The sequence below is a fragment of the Gobio gobio genome (assembly GCF_949357685.1).
Source record: "Gobio gobio genome assembly, chromosome: 10".
Taxonomy (NCBI): Eukaryota; Metazoa; Chordata; class Actinopteri; order Cypriniformes; family Gobionidae; genus Gobio; species Gobio gobio.
The window spans coordinates 39,629,102-39,654,827 of record NC_137116.1 but is presented as its reverse complement, the minus strand read 5'-3'; the positions used below and the strand labels follow the sequence as shown (position 1 = coordinate 39,654,827).

Below are 25,726 nucleotides of genomic sequence, written 5' to 3'. Positions count from 1 at the left end.
AATCTCACTTTCCTGGGTCTTTGATTACAAATGTGTATATAATTCAAATATGCTTGACAGCCCAATTATATATGTGTATATATATATATAGGGAAGGATTCGAGTGCAATATTTTTACATCATCATGGTCATGTTCGACACTCTTGTTTTGTAACTTTATTTTGAAAAGCTATTCACGATGTGTCCGTTTATGGGTAATCTCGCGAGATTTTAGACCATACAAATCGGCCTCTTTTGAAAATGTTCAGCCATACAAGTCAACATACAGAGGTAAATTATAAAGTTTTCTGCATACTTAACAATAAGAGCACATCTGTCACATCACATTGTGTAAAGAATGAATTAGCAAACGTACCAAAATGCAGAGTTTACTACGCTACAGGTGAGTGACCGTTTGATGCTGCGTCAGGAAGCGACCAACTGCAGACCTGCTAATCGGCCCCTGGCTGGAGGAGTCTGTCAAAGGATCAGCTGTTATTTCAGATTTTGTTTTGGAATAGATACCAAACTACTTTTAAACGTATTATGTTTTGGGCTTGGCCACAATTTGGCTTTAACTTTCATTGTTAGATTTTCAAATTGAAATTCCTTTTTATATAAAAATGCAGATTCAGATAGATTTGGTGCATGCAAACATAATATGAGATACAATATAATAAGGTTTTCATGTAGGCTTCAAAGCCCATTATCAGGAGACACATAAAGGTGTTTTTTCCTACAATTTCATTTTATAGTTACACAAAACTATTTTGCGAGGAGAGGAGCAGCCAACTCTCCAGAGATGTGAAGACTGTTGTTCCTTGTACCACTGTCCTTTCTGTGGGCCTGAGATGTTCAAACCCACCATCAAAAGCAAATGTTTGAAACATTTACAGGGCCACAGAAGAAGAGCTATACGACACAAAGGCAAGTACTAAATAATGTGTGTGAAAAATGACATGCAAAATGAATATTTATTACCCAAAAGTGTCTCAGACATTCTCAACGATTATTCTCTTCCTTCTAGACTTACATTTTAGTAAAGCGTATAATTTTATTGAAGCATAATCATTATGATAATAAAATCTGTATTAAATGGACCCCTTTCCTTTTTATCCCCCCGCAGAATTTGTAATTTTCAAATGTCATTTAAAGTGCCGAATTGCTCCACACTTTCACTGCATCAGCTGCACATCCACTTTTATGAGGAAAGATGGTTTTCTAAAACACCTGGCAATGTGTGAGAACAAAAAAACCAAGATAACAGTTGTGGAGTTGAAATCAGAGGAGAATTCACCTGCACCAGATCTTCATCAGGTTGGATGCAACACTGAGGAGATGCCTGTCAGTGATGGACACAAGAACCTGATCTCTGAGGATGCTCAGAAAATCAGACGAAGAAAATCAAACTTTGAGCAATACTTGTGCCCTAAAATGGTAAGTTTCTTTACTATATAAATATATATATAGTCCAAAAACATAAAAGTTTTCCATTTTTAGTTCCAGCATTCATGCTGTGTAAATGGCCCCTAAGACTAATGCACTTAAAAAAATATTCATTTAGATGAATCATCATAAATAGATTGCAGAAATATCCTTTTAAATACCTTATTGGGCTTTGTTGTGTCAATTTATGAAACTGTGGAAATTGATATAAACATACAAAACACTTTTCATCCTGTGCTTTTGCAGGCTGTAGGTGAGGAGACATCGAGTCCGGGCCCCACTGATTCAGAGATGGCAGACCAAGGGTCCACAGGTGATGAGTCTCATCAAACGTCTTGACTTTCCATTTCCAGTGTGACAAAGGAACAAAGTAATATCAGGCACAGAGTAAAACATATTTGTATTGACTTGTTATTCGATCATAGTGCCAAAATAAAGACACAAAGCATTAAAATGCTAAATAAGTAAGGCAAGGTTCCACTTGTTGAATTAAACAAGATGATAAGGTCATATGAAAACAATATAGGATTGAAATGTTTATCCTTGCATGATGTTTAACATACATTTTTAAAAAACTGCACAGCGAACATTGTGATACAATGTGGAATGATAGTAGTTCATACTGAATTATAGCCTATGTAACCCCACTTTTAACACTTGCCCCAAAGGAACATGAACCGTGCTGGTCGGGAACTGAACTGTTTTTGAGCTTTTGGGATCAATTGGCAGTTATAGATGTTTAAAAATGAGTCTAAGGCCTTTTTTGTTCTAGTTAGTACTTTAGATAATTAAATAAATGAGAAGATTTTAAGGCTGGAATACATGACACAACACTTTTGCCCAGATTGTTGCCCTGTTATGCAGTCTGAATGCATCAGTGCTAGTTGCTGAAAGTCAGAGCAATTCTACAGATTTTCAGAAGTCAGAGTTGACAGATTTAGCAGAAAATCGCATAATAATGGGCACAGAATAATCTTTTTCGTTTCAACCATTAAATGTGATATCTTAAGATGATTTTAGAACATTGTTTTAATTTTTCAGGAAGGTTTTTGTGTTTTGAACCACAGTGAAAATGTGAAAAAATTTAGGATGGGACTTGATGGCTCTGGGAATTGATCGGATTTTTTGAATGATGTGGTTTGCTATTGCTGTGATCTCATGTGAGCAATATTCTATAAAAAACAAGATTCTTTGGCCCAAAAACATGACTATGAAATCCAGTGTGTAATGTATAAATGAGTATTGTGCATATTGACATGCTCTGATCAGAGACCTTAATATTTTTACCATCTTTAATCTCAGGTGAAGGAAGGATTATGGAGGAGCAGGAGAGAACAGATGAAGCATCTAAATCCCCAGTGGATGAAGTGGTAAATCTATCTGTAGTAGATCACAACGTCACAGAAACCACTGCCTCAAATTCTGCTGCCAATCCTCATCCTATAGAGGCTGATCTCGTCATACAGACTTTGGTAAATGAGATGTTCACTGGACACACACCTTCTGAAAGCACCATCCCACAAAGGCCCAGATCCGACACACAAGACCTGTGTCCTTTCTGTGGTTTAATGCTGCACAGGAAGAATCTGCAGGTGCATTTAAGAAGGAAGCACCCAGATCAAGTTTCAAACCAGGAGAAGCCTGCCCCTGCTCAGGTGAAATCCCCCAAACAACAGAGACTCCCTTTGCGAAAACAACAGAAGGTGAGAGGAGAAATTCATCCTTTGAAAAGTTGTGCTGCTTTTTTATTCTTTAGAGCAGAGTTTCCCCAAACTGGGGTTTATTAATTCCTGGGGATTTGTGGCACAAAAGCTAATAATTCATGTAAAATTAAGATAAATAATTAAAAACTAAAAACTAAAATATTATGTTATATATGTTTAACTGCATATCATGTGACCATTTAATGACATCAGAGAACTGTGAATATGCATAAGCCTATGTATTGTTAAATTATTGAAGTATTAACTTAAAATATCTGGGGGTTAAGCCATTTAGTCACAAGGGGTTCGTCTGTACCAGTAAAGTTGGGGAATCCCTGCTTTAGAGTAAAGGACAGTTCACCCAATTATTCACCCTCATTTTATTCAAAAATGTCTCCTTTTGTGTTTCCCCAAATGAAAGTCATACAAGTTTTCAATGGCTTAACAGTGATGAAAGTGATTTTCATTTAGTGGGTGAACTATCCTACAGTGGCCCAGTAGTACACAGCAGAACGAAATGAAAACAAGTAAACAACACAACGAATCAACACAACGCAAATGCTCCCACGTGCGTGTGTATAGATTTTTATGAAACAATATGGACAACAATACATGAGCGTGTCGTTTCTATAGACTCAGGGGGTGCGTTACCATGCAAACTTTATACTAGTGGCAATGTACTAAAGAAACACTTTTTACTGCACCAATATATTGTTTATGAACCCTTGAATTTCCCATATGGGCCAATAGGAGGTCCGTCTGCGTCTTGCAAGACCACGCCTAATAAATCTACGTCCATTACAAGAAACGCCTACTATCACCAATGAAAGTTATACAGTAGGTGGCGGTAATACTCCCGTGAACGCCCATTAAGCTAAAAGAAGACGAAGAAGAAACGCCTACTAGCAACAACATCGCGGCCACTCCAAGATAGACGCTGCGCGAACTCGATGTCGTCAAGATGGTTCAATGTCGAGATGAGAAGGTAAGTTATTGAATTAAATATTAGCATTTGTCTTTGTTGTTGTTCATACAGTGATATGGCATGGCACATTTTAGAAAGTATGTTTTTGTATCCTGGGGGACTCAAGCATTTGAGTCAAGATATGGTTTCAATAAAGTATTTATGCAGCAGTTTACAGACACACACACTTCCACTGCCTCTCCCCACAGCATCGTGGGGAGAGGCAGTGGAAGTGTGTGTGTCTGTAAACTGCTGCATAAATACTTTATTGAAACCATATCTTTACACATACACTTTTCGTAAAATAAACGTTTATCTTTTTGGTTGTGACAATTATAAGGTATGTGGTGTGGACTTTTAAAGTGTCTTTTACTTCTAGTTTCATGTTACCATTCTGAATGAGGGAAGTTCTCCTGGACCTGTTTCACTTGCTAAAAATGAGTACAAATGCCTGTTTTGTAAAAAGATTGGAGAGTATCCTGCTCTGGTGGCACATGTACAGACCCACGAGAGGTCAGTTGTCAAACATAAAGGTATGTTTCAGAGTAATGCTGTGAAATGTTATAAAAACATACAAAATCATGTTGTCTCTCTGAAATTATTGTCAGCATGTAAAATTATGCATATACATTCATTAAAGTATTTTGTGATCTATTTCTCGCTCTCTTTTTTTTGCAGGGTATAAAATATATAAATGTCACCTGGGATGTATAGAAAGTGGACACTATCACTGTTGCTACTGCTGTCAAGTTATAATTCGAAAAAACTTATTTGTTAATCATGTGCAGAAGTGTGCATCAGCCAAAGTCCACAGTACATCTACGGAAACTTCCAGAGTATGTTTAGAAACCTGTGCTTTAAAACCAGCTGCCTGTCCATCGTCCCAAAGCATCTCAACAGTATCTGCCACATGTGATTCTAAACCTTTAACCAATCCAGGTTTACCTCAAGCTTTGACTTCTCCACCAGTCGCAAGCACCTCTGGATCTTCCATTGTTTCTGCAACATGCATGGTTGACCACAGTGCCTCAGAAACAAAACATTTTCCCAGCACTCCACCTACACAAAGTTCCTTGACAGACTCGAAAACTGCTGTTTTACATCCTACAGTTGTAATACCCTCAGACATTCAAAATATTGTGCCTGCCAACCCAACTGAATGCATCTCCACCAGTAACAAAAAAATACTTAAGTGTAGGCTGAAGCGAACAATGTGCTGCTTTTGCAACAAGATTCTAAACAAAAAAAACATAAAAACCCACATTCAAAGACGGCATCCTTTGTCTACTCCAGATATTAATATGACTCACCATCGTCCATCAACCTGCACTGGCCGTAAAAAAGGTTCCGCTGTTGGAGCAACAGTCACTGGACCAGTAAGACCTGTACATGTTCAGAAATATACATGGGGAAATATCCATAAAGTCAAAGAGGCCTGTGAATTTAGAAAAGTGCAGACGGAAAAGTGCGGTGCATTGAGTTTTTCCAGAGGAGTGGATTTATGGGCTTCCAGTGCATCCATTTTTGCACTTTAGTTTAACGTCTTATTTCCACTGAAGATGAGACGCATCTCAATTAGGAAGGTTTTTAGATATGGTCAGAAATAAGTGGATTTCTGAAAATACAAAGAAAAATTGTCTTGCAAAAAAAAAGTCCAAATGTATATCTGTTTTGGAGCCACACACCTCATATAGGTTAGGTATCACCTCAACAATGGTTAGGTATTTACCATACACCTTAAATACGTATATACCTATACATGACATGGCTAATTTCAAATGCAATGAATGCAGTTGAGTGTTTATTTAAAGAAAAAAAGATTTGTACACTAAAAATGTTCACATTTGGATTTTGGTAGACCATTACCTCTAATATGAAACCCTATGGCTGAGAAAGGAGCGGGAGCATTTTTGTTTTGTTGTGATTTGATTCTGCGTTGTTAACTATTGTATTTATGTGGCCACATATGTCTTTAACATTGTTGACTTATGCTGCCTTCACGTGCTATCGGAATTATCGTAAACACTAGTTTCCTATTTAAAAAAAAAAAATGGACATGAACGCCATCTCAAGTCAAAATTTGAATGCCATGAGCTCGTAAAGGATTTAGTTTTTAAATTTCCGATAGCGTGTAGAGGCAGCATCCTGTTCATCTTTTTTTGTACGGTCTATTAACTGGACCCATAGCAGAAAAACAATATAAATACTTTTACTTATATGAATCCTTAATAATATCAGATTAAAGATAATAGCGACGTTGCAGTTTAGGCAGCTAAAAAGAAAGGACAATATAAGACTAAAATAATAAATTAAACCCAATACTTTGCGCATGATACTATGGTTTATATTATTCTATATTATATTCTTAAATATTTGTGCAGTTAAAAAAAAAGATAATGTTGTCGAAACTGTTATGAATATGTTATCGAACACCCCTCAGAGCCGCAGAATGGATGCGTCCGCACTGAAAGGTCTTTGACCGCGGTTGGAACATCGGCTCTCATCGAGACTAGAGCGATTTTTCCCGATCTCATGAGAATGCACTCTCCCGTCATGACAGTCCACTTTCACTAGACCGGCGTGGATTGTTGTTGTTGACATGCGTTGCGCAGGACTCAGGAGTGTCTGTTGTTGTTCTTTTTGCCAGATTTCAATTGCGCCCATCTGACCCACATCTATTGTAAGGTGAACTGAACGGGTGCTACTTTTTAATGTCCGGACCGTCTTTTTTTATTAACATGTTGCTTTATTATCGACAGAATAAACATTTGTTATGATCTTACCGCGTAAGCGTATTGGTATCATAGCTTTATACAGACCAGTGAGATAAAATTAGTTATTTCATGGCGCAAAATATTGCCTAAATCTGGGACTAGTAGCAGATTGAAAAGGAGGTGCTTAACATGTAACAGATTTTGAGTTTTGAATACTGCTGTGCACTAGTATGAGACGCATATAGTCAATGGACACTAAAGTATCAAAAAATGTCTATTACAGTCCGAGCCCACAAGGCTGCTCAAGTTTGGCCCCTCGTCAGGTTTGTTAATTCATGTTGTGTTCTGCTTATGTTGTTGATAGTTAATATGTTTGTGGTTTCAGATTGCAATGGAGAGTGTGATCAGAGATGTGTTCAGACACTGTATCAGGTTTCCTGTGCCCATTTCGGCTTCTGTGGTCTCTGATGAGCTGGTGGATACTGCCAGTGATAAGCGGTGCATCACTGTATTGACCCGTGAGTTTAGTGGAGAGTTCTGTTGTGTAGTTTTAGGGTGTATTTGCATAGTTTAGTGATGTACTTCATGGTGCTAGCTTTTCAACTCTTTCTCTGTAGGATGGAGTCAGTGTGATTTGGAGAGAGGGGTGAAACTGTGTTTCTCTCAAAGATGGACTCTACTGTGTAAACACGACACAATAGAGCACCTTCTGCCATCTGGAACAAGCTCACACACAGAGAAAGAGTAAGATATATACAGTATATATAAAATATGCAGATATTCGTGTATCCTCAAGACGCAAAAAGAAAGATCGTTTTGACTACAAGTAGACAACACACGTGTCATCAAAAAATGTATCTCTCACTCAGGTTGCTCAGCTGCCAGTCTCCTTCTGGGACTCTTCAAGCTGTCATCCGGGAGGAAGCAGGACATCAGTACCTGGAGGTAATGTCTGATCTCTTTGAAATTCACATTTTAAGGTGAGGAAAATATTTGATTGTCTTTGTTTTTGTTTTGGTAGGTTTGGAGCCAAAATGGTCTGGAGAAAAGCTTGGACCTCGTAGCTCTGAATAAACACGGAAAAGTGTACGAAGATGGTAAGAGAAATACTTTTTGCTGTCTTTGTTACACACCAAGAGCCTCAAATCACCAGCCTGTGGGCCGAATATGACTAAATGTGAACACATGACTTTTTAAGCTCGTTCTTTGTAGTGAATGCGTCGAAAAAGAGGGTTTAAATAAAAAGCTCCCTATTGATTTTTACCTACTCTTGTCTGGAGCCCTGATCAATGTGTAAGGATATTGGTCTGATTGTGTGTACTCTGTTTCTTTGTGCATAATTAGCCCAGTTTGCATGTTTGGCCTGGTCACCATGTGAAAAAAAGTTGCTGTATGTGGCTGAGAAGAAGAGGGTGGAGCCGTCACCTCAATCATCAGTTGTATCAGCCAGTGAGGATGGAGGGCTAGTGTTGCTTGAGGAACAGGTGAGATGTCTGTCAATCAAATCATCTCAACTGAGCTTATGTAGCTTTGACTTTTCCCACTTGTAGCTTTGTGCATTAACTGTTATAACTAGATGTTAGAAGAAATGTATTTGAGGTTTTAAAAAAGTATTGTGTGCATTTCTCAGGATAAGAACATGTATGTTGAAGACTGGGGTGAGGGGCTGGAGGGTAAAAGCTGTCCAGTCTTGTGTGTAGCTGATCTCAGTAAAGCTGCAGTCATTGTGTATGCTGGCGTCCCTCCTAGTATATCACCAGGACAGGTGAGACGCATATCTCACTATTCTTATTTGATCATTGATAATGCTAATGAATATGTTATGCCATACTGGCTTTAAATGGTAGATGTTATATCAGCAATCTCAAATTCAAGTGTTTTAAATGTTAACTGAATTATGAAATAATCCTTGCTCTCTCAAGGCCCTGTGGGGGCCTAATGGAAAGGGCGTGCTGTTTGTGGGCCAATGGAATGAGCCATTCAGACTGGGCCTGAAGTTCTGCTCCAATCGTAGGTGAGAGGTGGAGTTAGAGAAAGCTTAATCCCTTTAACAGCTAGTATTTTTCCTTAGAAATATTGATTGTTATATTTCCACCCTCAAGTGCTACTATTTAATAAGATGCTTATCTCACTTGGCTGACTTACTCTGTGCCAAAATACAATAATTAAAACAAATATATAATATTTATCTGATTTTCTCTTTTTTTCAGATCAGCTCTCTTTTACTTGAATATGAAAGGGAATTGTGGTGAGATTCTTTATTGGAGGGATTGTATGCATGCGCCTTTATAAGTGCTTTTGCTACATGATGAGCTTTGATTTATATGTTTTTTCCTGGTCTTTAACCTCTTTTTGTTCATTTTGACCTGGTCAGAGTGCTTGTCATCTGAAGGCATGTCTGTGTCGAGCCCTCGAATGAGTCCAGACTCGTGTTGGATCGTTTACTTACAGGGACAGGTCTTTGGACCACATCATCAGTGCCTGAGAATGATGTTGGTGAGAATTTAAATAATTGATTGTAATATTTCACAAAGGAATGTTTAAATGAAATGCCAAACTATAAAGTATTTTGTTTAATATTTATAATATAATCAACTGGTCTAACGTTAGGAGCCAGTAAGATTTTTTTTGAAAGAAATTAAGACCTTTACATAGCAAGAAAGCATTAAAGGTCCTGTTCTTCGTGATCCCATTTTTCAAAATTTAGTTAGTGTGTAATGTTGCTGTTAGAGCATAAATAATACCTGTAAAATTATAAAGCTCAAAGTTCAATGCCAAGCGAGATATTTTAGTTAACAGAAGTTCCCTTTCAAAGCCTACAGCGAACGGCCGGTTTGGACTACATCCCTGTACTTCCCGCTTTAATGACGTCAGTAGAACAGTTTGTTGACTAACCTCCGCCCACAAGAATACGCAAAAAAGGGGGCGTGGTTTTGTTGCTCTCCCTCGTGGAGAAGAGGAAGTGTTGCATTTGGTTGCGTTTGTAGTGTGTTTGTCGCCATGTCGTCCAGGCGCTGTTATTTTCATCCCCAAGTCAAATCACCTTTGTTTGGCCTTCAGGGACGCTGTACTTTGAGCGGATGCCTCTCCCCGTTATGGTAAGAGGCGTGACCTTTCCGGGCAACGTGCGCTAAACTGCTGTCGAATCACAACACGGGAACCGCTGGCACAATCAGAACACGTTACGTATTTCTGAAGGAGGGACTTCATAGAATAAGGAAATCAACAAGCCGTTTTTAGGACAGTGAAAACAGCGGTATACAGATAAGTAAATAGTGTGAAAAATACAGTTTTTTTACACGTGAAACATGAACACATGTTATATTGCACACTGTAAACACAATCAAAGCTTCAAAAAAACAGGAAAAACGGGACCTTTAAATTGATCAAAAAATACAGTAAAGCATGTCTAATCAAATAAATGCTACTCTCTAAACTAACTTCTCATCAGAGAATCCTGAAAAAAGCGCATCATGGTTTCAAAAAAATGGCTGAAGGGTTTTCAACATTGATAATAATAAGAAATGTTACTTGAGCACCAAATCAGTATATTAGAATGATTTCTGAAGGATCATATGACACTGAAGACTAATGACTGCTGACAATTCAGCTTTGCCATCACTGGAAAACACTATTTCACAATATTACCTATATTAGGTTTTTTACTCAATATTTATTAGATCAAATAAATATAAAATTGGTGAGCTTAAGAGACTTGTTTCAAAAATCTTACAATATTTGAACTAGTGTGTGTGTGTGTGTGTATACATTTAATATTATATATATATATATATATATATATATATATATATATATATATATATATATATATATATATATATATATATATATATATATATATATATATATATATATATATATATATATATATATATATATATATATATATATATATATATATAGTGTATGTGTATGTGTTTATTAAACAATTTTCTCTGTCTTTGTCCCTTTTAGTATGACATGAAGAACAGAAGCACTTCAGTTTTGGTAGATGTGGTCAGGAGAGCAGAAAAAGGTACTTGGATGAAAACCTATGCTATGCACACATTGAAGAGTGAGGTCAAGTCGGTTTAATTTGTACTATAGCTCTTTTCACAATGGACATTGATGTGAATAATGTCATGTTTCCACACAGGTCAGTTTGCTGGTATATACGAGTCGTTGCCATCTCAATGCTGGTCTGCAGACAGCGACAGAATCTTCTTCAGCAGTGCCTGTGAAAACAATAAGGTAAACAAATATATAAATACACATACAGTTAAGGACAATAAATACAGGTGCTTTACCAAAATAATGAAAATTGCAAAAAAATAATTTACATACTGTTAAATAGCTTGAGTAGAAAATGTTTGCATTGTGTGGATTCTGAATTTCTGATTCCTAGATTTTGTTTTTGCACCATCTGTTCTTCTAGGCAGTTTTCTCAGTCGACAGAACCACGGGAAGAGTCACACAAGTGTGTGGACTGGATGTGCTAAGACTAGGTAGTGTGAATATGGAGTAATGTGATGACTCCTTTTGCTGTTTTTTCATTTTACTATCAGTGTGTCATTACTTCGTTTCATGCAATTTGTGACAGTCACTAATTCTGTGTGTTTGTGTTTGGTAGATGATTTCGGGAGTGTGCAGCTGTTGACTATACAAAAAGACCTGATGGTGATGAGCTGCTCGTCTCCAAATCAGCCACCCTGCCTGGTACAACCATTCACACATGCATACATCTCTTCACTGAAGATACTGCATGACATATAACTTTGTGTGTTTTCTGTAGAGAATTGGCTTCCTCTCAACATTTGATCAGGCTGAGGACATGCAGCTTTGTAATCTGGGTGGAGCTGATGTGTATGAGGAATTTTATTGGCAGCCCATGTTGATCACACCCCCTTCTCAAGAGGAGAACCATCAGTTCTGTGAGTAACATAGATGTGTCATCAGATATACAGCCACTACTAGCAATATTATAGAGTTGTGATTTTCATTTCTCCTCTTTGCCTCTATATAGCTGGACTGAATTTCGGAGCAATTTTGTTGAAGCCTTACAGTACTCCAGAGAGAAGGAAAACCCCTCTAGTGGTGAATATACACGGTACGGCTTGCACTTTTTCTCATGTAATTTTAATTCAAATGTCAGTGATCAATAGCTACATTTACATGCACCCAAGGCTCAATCAGAATGGAAAGCCTTCATCTAAACACTTCAATCGATCTGAATACAATTTCAATCCGATTGGAAGGGGTGGTGTAGACCTGAAATAATCCAATCAATAGGAAAAAATAAGCATTTAAACTCCAGGGCTGTGACGATTATGAAATTTACCTGACGATTAATTGTTCAAGAAATCTGTGCTATTGTCTGACGATTATGATGATTAATTGTCTGTTTTAGAGCTTTTTCATAGTTATTTAATGAACAAAGCATAAAACAAAGTGTCACAAATGATCATGATTGAATTTAATCCTTTGTAAATTGTCACTTTGCAGTGTAAGATTAATATATTTAACACCTTTAAATATAACAGTAATGTATTCAATTAACTGAAAGTGATGCACAACAAACTGCCCAATCACAGAAAAGTCCTTAAAAGTAACATATGTAGACAAGCGCGCCGTTGACACGAGGGACAGGGGGGTCATGACACTTTTGAAGGGAAAATAGCCTGCACGATTGGCGAACTAAAGCTTCCGACAACGAACATCACATTCATTGTACGTAATTCAAGTCAAGTCAAGTCAACTTTATTTATATAGCGCTTTTCACAAAGTAGATTGTTTCAAAGCAGCTTTACAGTGTTAAACAGGAAAATAATGCAGCATAATTTTATTCAGCCGCATAGCCACTCCGGAAAAAACGCTGATGTCATCAGCCCATCTCAACCATCACACAGCGACAGTGTGGGCTTTAGATCAATAATTCGATCAGTAATTTAGTTTAAATGGTTAATTTAGTTTATTATTTAGATTTATTTCAATGTTTATTTGAAAAATGTAGTGTCCCCAACTGAGCACGCCAAGCCAGAGGCAACAGTGGCAAGGAAACCAAAACCCCATCAGGTGACCTAATGGAGAAAAATAAACCTTGGGAGAAACCAGGCTCAGTCGGGGTGCCAGTTCTCCTCTGGCCAATTAACAAACAGCGTATGATTATTATTATTATTCTGGCAGCTTTACAGCTCAGAGGTCATAATAGATCAGAATATTCGAGGGACCGGGGGCAACATGCTGGAGACGGGTTTATTGAGGATGATGTTGATTAAATAATTATTAAAGTGCAATATTCGAATGATCGGAGGCAACACGCCGGAGACGGGTTTATTGAGGATGACATATCGATTTAAGTATTATTTAATTGTAATATTCGAACAATCTCAGTCAACACGCCGGAGACGGGTTTATTGAGGATGCCGTGTCGATGACGCAGTTTCAGGGGGAGTCTAATCACGGTCTCTGCAGACACTTCAGGGTCCTGTGTTGGTCTTCTCTGGGCACAGGTCCACCATCTGAACTGGATACGGCCCGGATCCGGCTGACTGCAGTAAACCTCGGGATAAAACAGAGACTATAATTAGCGTAGATGCCATTCTTCTGATGATGTAATGAGTACATCAGGTGTTATGGGAAGTGTTCCCGGTTCCGGCTGACCTAGTTAATGCAGCCTAACAATCATTTCATTGAAAAAGTGTTTTATGTGTATGCCACAGTAAAGAGATGTGTTTTTAGTCTAGATTTAAACTGACAGAGTGTGTCTGCTTCCCGAACAATGTTAGGAAGACTGTTCCAGAGTTTTGGAGCTAAATAGGAAAAGGATCGACCGCCTGCAGTTGATTTGGATATTCTCTGTATTATCAACTGGCCAGAATTTTGAGACCGCAGTAGACGTGATGGAGTATAATATGTTAAGAGCTCGCTCAAGTTTTGGGGAGCTAAACCATTTAGTGCTTTGTAAGTAATAAGTAAGATTTTAAAATGTATGCGATGTTTAATAGGCAGCCAGTGCAGTGTTGACAGAACTGGGCTAATATGGTCATACTTCCTGGTTCTAGTAAAAACTCGAGCTGCTGCGTTTTGGACCAGCTGGAGTTTATTTATTAAGCGAGCAGGGCAACCACCCAGTAGAGCATTACAATAATCTAGCCTTGAGGTCATGAACGCATTAACTAACTGTTCAGCATTTTGCATTGAGAGCATGTGCCGTAATTTAGATATATTTTTAAGATGGTAGAAAGCAGTTTTACAGATGCTAGAGACGTGGCTTTCAAACGAAAGATTGGTATCAAAGAGCACACCCAGGTTCCTCACTGACGACGAGGACTTGACAGAACAGCCATCAAGTGTTAGACAGTATTCTAGGCTACTACTTGTGGAGCTTTTTTGTCCAATAATTAAAAATTCATTTTTTTCTGAATTGAGTTGCAGGAAATTGCGGTCATCCAATGTTTTATATCAGCTATGCATTCCGTTAATCTTGTGAATTGGTAAGTTTCTTCAGGGCGTGAAGAAATATAGAGCTGAGTATCGTCAGCATAACAATGAAAACTAACGCCATGCTTCCTAATGATATCTCCCAGTGGTAGCATGTACAGGGTGAAGAGTAGCGGTCCTAGCACTGAGCCTTGTGGTACTCCATACTGAACTTGCGATCGGTGTGACATATCTTCATTTACTACTACAAACTGATAACGGTCGCATAGGTATGATTTAAACCATGATAATGCAATTCCACTAATTCCTACATAATTTTCGAGTCTATTCAAAAGAATGTTGTGGTCGATAGTATCAAATGCAGCGCTAAGATCGAGTAACACTAATAGAGAGATACAGCCACGATCAGATGATAAGAGTAAATCATTTGTAACTCTGATGAGAGCAGTCTCAGTGCTATGATACGGTCTAAATCCTGACTGGAAATCCTCACAGATACCATTTCTTTCTAAAAAGGAGCATAATTGTGAAGACACTGCCTTTTCAAGTATTTTTGACAGAAAGGGTATATTTGAGATTGGTCTATAATTGACTAAATCTGTAGGATCAAGTTGCGGTTTTTTAATAAGTGGTTTAATAATAGCCAACTTAAAAGTTTTCGGTACATATCCTAATGACAAAGATGAATTAATGATATTAAGAAGAGGATCTATGACCTCTGGTAGCATCTCTTTTAATAGCGTAGTCGGTATAGGGTCGAGCATACATGTTGTCGATTTTGATGATTTAACGAGTTTAGCCAATTCTTCTTCTCCTATAGCAGTGAATGAGTGTAATTTTTCCTCAGTGACACTACAATGCTCTGTCTGATGTGATGCTGTAGTAGACGGCTGCATGGTTAAAAAATTGTTCCTAATATTATCAATCTTACATGTGAAGAAGTTCATAAAGTCATTACTGCTGTGCTGTTTACAATCATCAGAAGTTGAAGCTTTATTTTTGGTTAATTTAGCCACTGTATCGAATAAATACCTTGGGTTGTGTTTGTTTTCTTCCAAGAGAGTTGAGAAATAAGCAGATCTAGCAGTTTTTACGGCCTTTCTGTATGTGATCATGTGCTCTTTCCACGAATTACGAAGTACCTCTAATTTTGTTTTCTTCCAGCTGCGCTCCATTTTTCTGGCTGCTGTTTTAAGGGCCCGGGTGTGCTCGTTGTACCATGGCGTTGGACTATTTTCTTTAATCTTCTTTAAGCGCAGAGGAGCAACTGTGTCTAAAGTACTGGAAAAGAGAGAGTCGATAGTTTCTGTTGCAACATCGAGTTCTTCTATACTATCTGGGATGCTGAGCAGATGATACTGATGAGGGAGATTATATAAAAAGCAATCTTTAGTAGCGGCAGTGATTGTCCTGCCATTTTTGAAGCGAGGGGGCGGCTTTGCAACCTTAGCTGAATTAAGTATACATGATACTAAGTAATGATCTGAGATGTCATCGCTCTGCTGCAGAATTTCAACGGTATCAACATTTATTCCATGTGACAATATTAGGTCTAAAGTATGATTATGGCGATGAGTGGCTCCTGACACGTGTTGCCTAACTCCAATAGAGTTTAGTGTGTCTTTAAATGCTAATCCCAATACGTCTTTTCCGTTGTCTACATGGATATTAAAATCACCAACAATTAGTACTTTATCTACGGCCAGTACTAACTCTGATAGAAAATCAGCAAATTCTTTGATAAAGTCTGTATTATGCCATGGTGGCCTGTATACAGTAGCTAACACAAATGTTGAACGGGTTTTATCATGTACACTACATAGCGTTACATAAAGCACCAAAACTTCGAAGGAATTATATTTGAAACTAGACTTCTGAGTAATACTGAAGATATTATTATAAATTACAGCAACCCCTCCCCCTTTACCTTTCAGACGCGGCTCATGTTTATAACAATAATCTTGGGGGGTGGACTCATTTAAGGTAATGTAGTCGTCAGGTTTTAGCCAGGTTTCTGTCAAACAGAGCACATCTAGATTATTATCTGTAATAGTAATAATATCATTAACAATAAGCGCTTTTGGGGAAAGGGATCTAATATTCAGCAACCCAAGCTTTATCAATTGTTCATCTGTATTATATCTTTTGTTTATTTGTTGGAGGTCAATTAAATTTGTACTGTTGAATGGTTTTGATGTTTTTTTGTATTTACTAATTCGGGGAACAGACACAGTCTCTATATGATAATATCCAGGTGAAAGAGTCTCTATGTGCTGGGATTTATCTGACTCCGGTAACGTGAGACAGCTAGCAGACGGTCGGTTTAGCCAGTTTGTCTGCTTCCTGACCTGGGCCCTAGTGAGTCAAGGTTTAGCTCTAAGACTATGTGCCAAATTACTAGAGAGAAGAGCGGCACCACCCCAAGAGGGATGGATGCCATCCTTCTTCAACAGGTCAGGTCTGCCCCAAAAAAATGTCCAATTGTCTATGAACCCTATGTTATTTTGCAGACACCACTTAGACAACCAGCCATTGAGTGATGATAGTCTGCTAACTATCTCATCACTCCTTTTTACAGGGAGCGGTCCAGAACAAAAAACAGCCTCAGACATCGTACTAGCGAGTTCACACACCTCTTTAATGTTAATTTTGGTGATCTCTGACTGGCGAAGTCGAACATCATTAGTGCCGACGTGAATAATAATCTTAGAGAATTTACGATTAGCTTTAGCCAGCACTTTTAAATTTGCTTTGATGTCAGGTGCTCTGGCTCCCGGTAAACAAGTGACTATGGTGGCTGGTGTCTGCTGGTGTCAAGTCATACACTAGGGGTGTGATTAATATCGTAATTGTTTTTTTAACGATGTGCAATCTGACATTATCAAGTGTATCCCTCACACACACCCAGAGAGAGCACACATAGACTACACTACGTGATGTAGGCTAGTCTAGTAGATAAGACTAGTGTGGGTGCGCATTTACAGTGCATGCTTTTCACTGCATGATTTACTCTAATTTTATCATTTAATATAATTAATACAGTTCACATGAAGAGTGCAGTTTTTCTCCGGGCATCAGCATAACAAGTGTGATACTGATTTTATACAAGTTTACTAAACAAGAATTTAATAATTGACTTACATTTTAGACACCATATTACCTGTTTTTGCTCTATTTCCTTCAACGAAAATAGTTCATAACACTTTTAAATTCACATTTAAAGTATCTTTTCATTTTTTAAAAATCATTTCAAATATCAATATTCAACATTTTTATGTTTAAAACATTATTTATGCATAACTTCAGGTTATTCATTTGTCACCTCTTAGCTCCTTAAACAGTCTAAATGCATCTAAATGCCACTACAGATGCAGCTTCTGTTTCCTCTCTATTGCAAATATGAATTGTTATTTAATTTGATTGGTAACAGCCTTATTGTGTCTTATTATTACAATTACATTTGATTAAATTATGAAACTGACACAAAAGATGATGCATGCAAACAATTGACCTATCGGTAAGCCCCGCCCCCCTTAGTTACTGTTGCTAACTCGGACAAACAAACGGAGTTGCTATATCTTACAATGACAGCTGTCAGTGTGAAAACCTTATCCCAAGATGTTTTTGGACACAGAATGTAGCGTATTGAATCCCGTCCGAATGATGGCCAAACTTTACTGATGGTTTATCAAGTTTATTATGTCCTTTTTCACTCCAAAAAATCATCGTAAGAGCTGAACAAACAAAGCAAAAGAAGTGCGCATTAATGTCTCATTCACAAACTCTCAAAATCTCTCTCCGTTGCATTACCATTAACATACACAGCAAATTACACAAAAACACTCATACTGCTAACAGTAAACAAACATGTACACAGACCGTATGCCTTTTCGAGGGTGCAGTTAATAACTGGTAAACTTTGTATCTGCAAAACAACTCCGTTAAACTGCGTGCGAGCTCTCCCTTTCACTACCCGTAGACTATAATACCCATCAAAATAGGAGTCCTCCTTAGTAGGACAGATAGTGTAGACCTTAAACATATCTAAAATTAAATTAATTTACATATAACCAGTTTAATATGGAGAGGCACTAAAATGTAGACCTTCGTGTTTTTGACCTGGCGTTACAGTGTTAATGTTACATGACGTGAGAACAGCTAGTTATTTCGGTTTGTATGTTAGCAGGGACTTTAATCGTAACTTAACGAGAGTATGACAAACAGAAAATCCTCTCAGGGTAGCTGGAATCAGTGCTACAGTACCTCAGGCACGACATTTTAGCATTTTTGTAGCATAAACACCATCAAACCGATGAGAGCTTCGGATTTTCCAATGTTTCTCTATGGCGCTGACACCTAAAGATGTCCGAGTTCCGGTCCCAGCGCAACTGATACTCAACTGCTATTGGCTCATCTGCGTTTGAGGGGAGGGACTTACCGATAGGTCAATTAGGCTTAAACAAATACAATTATAAAGGTAAGAAGAATACCCATAAACAGGTAAAATAATCAATTGAAACGTTTTGGAAAAGATAATTCATGTCATTGCTATGTATGAATTGACCCTCTCACAGAATATGAAGAATATCAAAAACTGTAGGAGGCAGCTGTCCACAGCAGTTTTAAACTTGCCAAGGTACCAGCACAATAACAATAACAAAATATTGTTAGCTATAAAATCCTAGAAAATATCGAGATCATTTTTTTTTTCTATTTATCGCACACCCCTAATCAAAATTTATCAAAGTATAATTGTGCCAGGTTGAAAGTTGAGACGTCCCAAATAAAAGGCTGATTTGGCATTCTGCACATCCCTAAATTTTGATCATTCATATGTACTTCTTATTTCACTTACTTCGTATTGTAATAATAATCAATATTATTCTATTAATGATCATGCAAGTTTAATATATGATGGTGGTCTGATAGGTGGATAGGTGGAAATCTGATCTTACTATCTGAGCTTTTGAGCTATCTGAGCTTTTGCTTACAGTTTGCCCCCGCACACACAGATTAAAAATGTATCCTGCGCCCCTGTATGTAGATATTCTACCAGCGACAAAAGGGGGCACATATGGAACAGCAGAAATAACCTTGGTTACTCCTGTAAACAAAGCAGGCTGCACTACTTTATATATTTAAATATAAATAATATTTAAATGTTTCTAGTAGGACTGGGTAAAAAATATTGATTTCTAGATTTTAATAGATTCTCATTTTTACGAACCAATAACGATTCTTAAATACCAAGAATCGATTAGTCTATCCTTTTTTCAGTTGAGGAATGAATGGAACATTGTAACATTATAACAGCAAAAACTTAAATTCTGAATAGGCTATTTATTTTACATTTTAATCTTGGCTAAAACATGCCCTAGATTTTAGTTTTAGAATTTTCAGTAACACTTTACAATAAGGTTCCATTAGTTAACATTAGTTAATCCATTAGTTAGAAGGTTAGTTCACCCAAAAATGAAAATTGTCATTAATTACTCACCCTCATGTCATTCCAAAACTGTAAGACCTTTGTTCATCTTCAGAACACAAATTAAGATATTCACCCATTTTGATGGGTGAAATGCAGAGCAGAGTATGGGACAACATACTTGGCTACACATCACTTCACTTTGCACTTTCAAATAAATACAATCTTACCGCGTTGCTTTATCTCTGTCTGATTTAAATTGGGCACCATCCGACCCAACCCCTACCGCCCACCACCTCTGGGAAGTGAGCGCAAATTCTGCAAAGTTTAGGGTTCATAAAAAACATAACGTTCAGAATATGGAATCGTATTGGGCTAATTTGGATTGATGAAAATTATGTAAAGTAAACATACCTAGTGAAGTATTTCTCTGTGCAGGTGGTCCTCACTCTCAATTTGCTGCTGACTGGAACGCCACAGCTGCTGCTTTAACCAAATTGGGCTTTGCTGTTCTTATGGGTGAGTGTTCATGTCATTCTTGTTCCTGTCACAACATAAACAATTTGAAAATGAGCATCGATTTTAAGTATTTAAAGAATTTGTGTGTTACAGTGAACTACAGGGGCTCCACTGGTTTCGGTCAAGATGGCATAGAGTCTCTGCTTGGAAATGTTGGCAGTCAGGACGTCAAAGATGTTCAGGTGTGTATATGCACAAATAACCTGCCTGTGCCTGTTTTAAAAAAAAGTATTGCATTAGCTTGTTTGTCATTCTTTGTGTCCAGAGGGCAGTGTTGTGCGCTTTGCAGAATGAGACTACTCTTGATCCTGATAGAGTGGCAGTGATGGGCGGCTCTCACGGTGGCTTCCTGGCCTGCCACCTGGTTGGTCAGTATCCTGATTTCTACAGAGCATGTGCAGCCCGAAACCCTGTCATCAATGCAGCCACACTGCTCGGGACCAGTGATATCATAGACTGGTAATGCACTCATGTTTACATTCATTAGTACTAGGGCTGTGAAAATGTCTGAAAAATTAATTCCAATTTTATACTTGAATATTACTAATATTTGAGTTTAAAAAGCATAATTTTAGTTTGGCATGTCTCCTGAGGCCACAAGAGGGTAATGAGCAAAATATTAATGCACTGCATTAAATTGTTAATTCAAAGCAATGAAATAACATGACTGTAAAACTGTTTAGTATATCGCTAAAATGTACTTTTATAAATCAAATATAATTTTGAAAAATTGCATAAACAATTATAATCAAAACAGCATCATGTATATCTAACCCCTCGGGTACTATTTGCCCTGCTCCAAAGCGGGATTCGAAGCGGCATTTCCAATATGAGTGGTGGGCATGCTAACAAGGATGTTAATGACCGCAGTCTCTAGCGTCAGTCAGTAGCGCACCTCTTGAGGCCAGGGGAGTGAGGTTTACCCACACAGCTCTTACTAGCTGCCGTCTGTTTACATGTATGCAGAGTTTGGTACAAAGAGCCAAAGCACCGGTCACACGGAGTACTTTTTTGCGTTAAAAAACATGAGATGCAATGGAACCCCCCCCCCTCAAGAACAAAAAATCTCAAGACATGTTGTTTGAAAGTTGGACTTCTTTTAACTTTACATGGCTTTCTAAACACGCGCTTCTCTTGTGCGAGACGCGAGTGCAATGGTCAATGATTGGTTCTTGCGGAATGCGTAAACAAACCAAAAGCCTTGAGCATGTTTACATAGAAAAGAATGGAAAATCAGCGCAGAAAATGTGTTTTGTGTGAACGGCTTGGTTACGGTTTTGACGTAAGGAAGATCTTCTCCCCATTAAGCTTCTCTATTTCTGCAATGGTTTGAATGAGCAATGTAGCAGCATAGCCTTTAGTGAGTTCAACTGGATAGGCTAACAAAAACATTAAAACGACTCTTACATCTTCATCGCATCTCGTGCGCCACTGATAAGGCTGCATGTACCCTTTTTGCATTTCAATGTGGATTTTTATTTTAAATTTGACGAGTATTTGAAATTCAAATTTTAATTTGACAGCCCTTATTAATACCTCTTCTATTAAAGATGAAATGGCTTGATGAGTGCTGATGCCTTTCCTATTGAAACAAGACGTTTGGGCAGGACAAATATATTGGTTTGTTTCTTTTTTTTATTTATTTTTTAGATGGCCAATAGTCTTTAGTTACGTCATAGATGAGCCAGGATCTTCTACTCTCTAGTCGTTGTCAGGTGGTATTGGGACAGGGCCATGCTCATTTTAGAGAGCATTTAAATGGGGAAAAATGTATTGCAAGTAGTTATCTCTCTTTGAAAAAGACAAAAAATATTGATGAAGACATTTTAAATGTTGCTGTTGTAAATCAGTTAATGATTAATAAAGATTTATTCCAGCACTAGAAGGAACCTTTTGTGTACAATACAGTAATGTAGTATTGATGTACTATTCAGATTTTAATGTTACTGTAAATCTGTTGGATAATTATCAATGTACTGTATTTCAGTTTTTGCAGTGGCCGAAGGTAACTGTAAGGGTGTTGTGTGCTTGTACTGCCCCTACAGGAGATATTCCTCTGTTGGGCTTCAGTATGCTTTTGACCAATTGCCCACATCACAGTCCCTCACTTCCATGTTGGAGAAGTCACCTATAATACACGCTGCACAGGTATACACACATGCATTGACCAAACTACCTAAATAGGGAATTTGCACAGACTTCTATTTATAAGTACTGAACCCTAAAACTTCCTGTATTTTTACAGTACATTTTTAAAAAAAATTTATATAACTATTACAAATCAGAATGACCTTAAAGGCCGTTTCACACCACAAGCTTAAGCAGCGTGTCAGCTTCACGTCAGCATAACTACACAGTCACTGCACTGGAGCAGTGCAAGAGTATTCACACTGGAACATTTGTACAGCGCCACAGCAGCGGCTCCAAAGCTAAATATAAGTGAGCATTTCTTAACAAAAAACAGTATATTTGTTTTTAGAAGTTGGTCATTTATAAACTTAATAGTCTTGAAAGTTTGTTAACATGGGGTGTGCACAACATTTGCATGTAAATGGTCATACTTTGATATGTTTACTAGACAGCAAACTGCAGATAAAAAAAGAAAAGAAAAGCACACTATGGTTTAATTTGGGTAGTGCTAGAACTTATTACCCCTGTGTAAGCCCATTACATAATAAACTAAAAGAAAGGTTATATTTTCTGACTGTTTACTTTAGTTTTTTGATAATACACCATACTTTCACCCAAACTGAATAATTAAAAACAAGTTTAAATCAGTAAATCTTCTATAAATATTTTTGATTCTTCATTTTCATTTCTGACATACTCAGTTCTTGTTAAATCACACTAGACACTTTTTGTGTGAAATCATATTTATTTTGTCCATCAAAAATGTGCTTTCACTTTAATTGAGCATCAGCAGCGCTGCAAAAATAGGATCTGCATCGCTTCACTGTTGCACATGGGACACTCCTGCTTGATGCTCACACACTGCTCCTGCTCCCGGTGTGAATGGAGTCATTGCTTAACATGCACAGCGAAAAAAATATGCGCTGCTCACAGTACAAATTTGTCCTCAAACAATGCACACACACAGACAATAAAAGTGATTGATTTATGATAGAGGATTTGTTGTGTAGCATAAGCTTAATATGTAAATATTAAATCTTAATATTGTCTGTGTGTATGTGTGTTTAGATCCGTGCTCCTGTTTTGTTGATGTTGGGTGGGAGAGACAGGAGAGTATCGCCTCACCAGGGTCTGGAGCTCTACAGAGCACTCAAGAGCAGGAATACACCTGTCAGGTACACACACACACACACACACACACACACACACACACACACACACACACACACACACACACACACACACACACACACACACACAAACTAACACACACATTTAATATACAAATATACTGAATACTCATATTATTAGTTAATAATAGTAATAGACCTAGCTGATTAAACATCCAGTATGTGGCCATTTCGAGAGGATTGGTTTTGGCTATTAACATATTTTATTGTATTATAAAATGTCATTTATTTCTGTGATGAAAGCTACATTTTCAGCATCATTACTCCAGTCTTCAGTGTCACATGATCCTTCAGAAATCATGCTAATAGTATGCTGATTGGGTGCTCAAAAAAACATTTTCCTATCAATGTTGATACTTTTTTTTCATAGGATTTGTTGATGAATAGAAAGTCCAAAAGAACAACATTTATTTGAAATAGAAATCTTTTGTAGCATTTATAAATGTCTTTGCTGTCACCCAAATCATTCTAAACCTAATAAAAGTATTCATTTCTTTAAAAAAAAAAAAAAATCTCACTGACCCTTCAGCCTGCTTTTTCTTTATCACACTCTTTCTCTCTCTTCTCTTTGTCTGTTTCTCAGGTTGTTGTGGTACAGTGACGAGGGTCACTCGCTGTCTAAAGTCAACACTCAGTCTGACTGCTTCCTCAACATCGTTCTGTGGTTTAAAGAACATTTAAACTGACATTTCTCAGAAGTACATATGAAAATATCCATCAGAAGCTTTTTTTATTTCTGTCTGCACACATTGTGTTTGACATTCTTGCCAAAACTGTAAACGTCTATGAATGCTGCACTGAAGCTAAAGTTACAGGCAATGGAAATGCCTGTCCACTAGGGGGCAGACCTGTCCATGTTAAATTAGCACTGCTAAAATAAGGGGTCAAATGCCAAAGCATGGAGTCTACAAGTTAAAAAATCTGAGCTCATTCACACTCTTTTGTGAGATGTTTGCTCTTCATTCCGTTTTTAATGGAGAGTAACATGGCAATATTTTTAGATCAAATCTGTTTGACTTTAAATACAAAGGCATGGAGATTGTTTGTAGAATTAAATGAGTTTGAATATGAAAAAAAAGTACATTTCGGACTGGAAGTACAAGAGAAGAGCAAAAGGCTATTTTCAGGACATTTTCAGAAATGTGTCTGTAGAGATCTGTGACATTCCCTGTTTATAAACATGATGCAAGAGAGAAATGTGTTTATTTTTGGACAATGTTCATACACTTCATCCAGGTGTGCATGCTAGCTTTGGTGGCTGCTGTAACAGCTCACATATCTAAGACTCTAGTGTCTGTTTCATGTACAGCCGCTTAAGAAAGATCCTTCCCTCAAAGATTTCTTTGTTTCATAGTTTTAGCAACATTCTTGTCCTTTGAACACTTAATCCTCAAATCCCCTTTGACAGATTCATTCAGCTCTTGTGTTTCTGTCATGAACTCTGTTTTTAATGCGTTTTATAGTATTAGGTATTTTGGTTTGCCGTTTGTGGCATGTTGAGCAGCAGCCAGGTTTATGTTACAGTGTTTTAAGGCCAATTGTAACATGTGGGTTTTCAATATGCTGGTGGTCTCAGGGGGCAGATTGCTTTATACCCTGTTAAGATTGCATTGCTAATGACCCACCGAGAGAGAAGTAGAACACAACAGGTCACCTGAGACCACTGCCGTGTGTGTGTGTGTGTGTGTGTGTGTGTGTGTGTAAGAGAAAGAAAGGTCTGTATTATTATTCACCCTTTGATCTGGTTTGGTGTAGGTGTCTGGGTCTTGGCAGGTCAAATATCATTATAGGTCTTTTCTCTCTGTCTCAGTCTGCCTAGCTGCTGGAAGACATGCTTATAAAGGAAGATTAAAGAGCAAGGCAGAATTTGAGAATAAACACAAACACCAAAAAAGCAGAAAATCATTGCCAGGGGGTGAAAAGCAGATGAAAAGCAGAAGCAGATTAGAGGAAGTAAGCAGAAAAATCTGAGTAGTTTTAAGGTCACTAAGTAAAGGGAGACTGGGCTAAAAGGAGCCACTGCTTTGTTGGTACTTTCATGAGCTCTGTGTGACGAAAACACAAAAGTTAGCTTTATCTGATGGCTCAAGCTGTTTTTTCCTGAGAATGCTGGGAGTTAGGTCAGATCTGGCCTGGGGTACATTGAATCAACAGCCATAAATATGACACAGACCGAAGCAGTGATTGTGCACTAAAACTAGATCATAAATTAAATC

The 25,726-nt window shown here is 37.7% G+C and overlaps 1 protein-coding gene across 4 annotated transcripts; it reads left to right on the top strand.

Annotated features, from left to right (window-relative positions):
* The first annotated feature begins 205 nt into the window (after window positions 1–205).
* Window positions 206–24,843, top strand: LOC307132309 (acylamino-acid-releasing enzyme). Of its 4 annotated transcripts, XM_079826539.1 has the most exons (26): window positions 206–270; window positions 735–906; window positions 1,106–1,416; window positions 1,672–1,738; window positions 2,728–3,128; window positions 7,192–7,324; window positions 7,424–7,550; window positions 7,676–7,751; window positions 7,828–7,903; window positions 8,151–8,290; window positions 8,437–8,571; window positions 8,729–8,820; window positions 9,017–9,054; window positions 9,181–9,302; window positions 10,782–10,842; window positions 10,963–11,057; window positions 11,242–11,311; window positions 11,437–11,522; window positions 11,599–11,737; window positions 11,830–11,913; window positions 20,110–20,190; window positions 20,284–20,372; window positions 20,456–20,649; window positions 22,236–22,338; window positions 23,389–23,495; window positions 24,094–24,843. In XM_079826539.1, the coding sequence occupies exons 1-26, from the start codon at window positions 241–243 to the stop codon at window positions 24,194–24,196; spliced, it is 3,132 nt and encodes a 1,043-aa protein (XP_079682665.1). In that variant the 5' UTR covers window positions 206–240; the 3' UTR covers window positions 24,197–24,843. The 4 variants fall into 4 exon arrangements, with proteins under 4 accessions (XP_079682665.1, XP_079682666.1, XP_079682667.1 ...); XM_079826540.1 differs by lacking the exons at window positions 206–270; window positions 735–906; window positions 1,106–1,416; window positions 1,672–1,738; window positions 2,728–3,128 and adding exons at window positions 3,996–4,113; window positions 4,472–4,625; window positions 4,771–5,468; XM_079826541.1 differs by lacking the exons at window positions 206–270; window positions 735–906; window positions 1,106–1,416; window positions 1,672–1,738; window positions 2,728–3,128 and adding exons at window positions 4,025–4,113; window positions 4,559–4,625; window positions 4,771–5,468.
* Window positions 24,844–25,726: the final 883 nt, after the last annotated feature.

Coding starts and splice junctions, on each gene's coding strand:
- LOC307132309 (XM_079826539.1), top strand. CDS start 241: ATGTTCAGCCATACAAGTCAACATACAGAG. Junction 7,904..8,150: donor CGGAAAAGTGTACGAAGATG/GTAAGAGAAATA, acceptor GTGCATAATTAG/CCCAGTTTGCATGTTTGGCC. Junction 22,339..23,388: donor CTATAATACACGCTGCACAG/GTATACACACAT, acceptor ATGTGTGTTTAG/ATCCGTGCTCCTGTTTTGTT.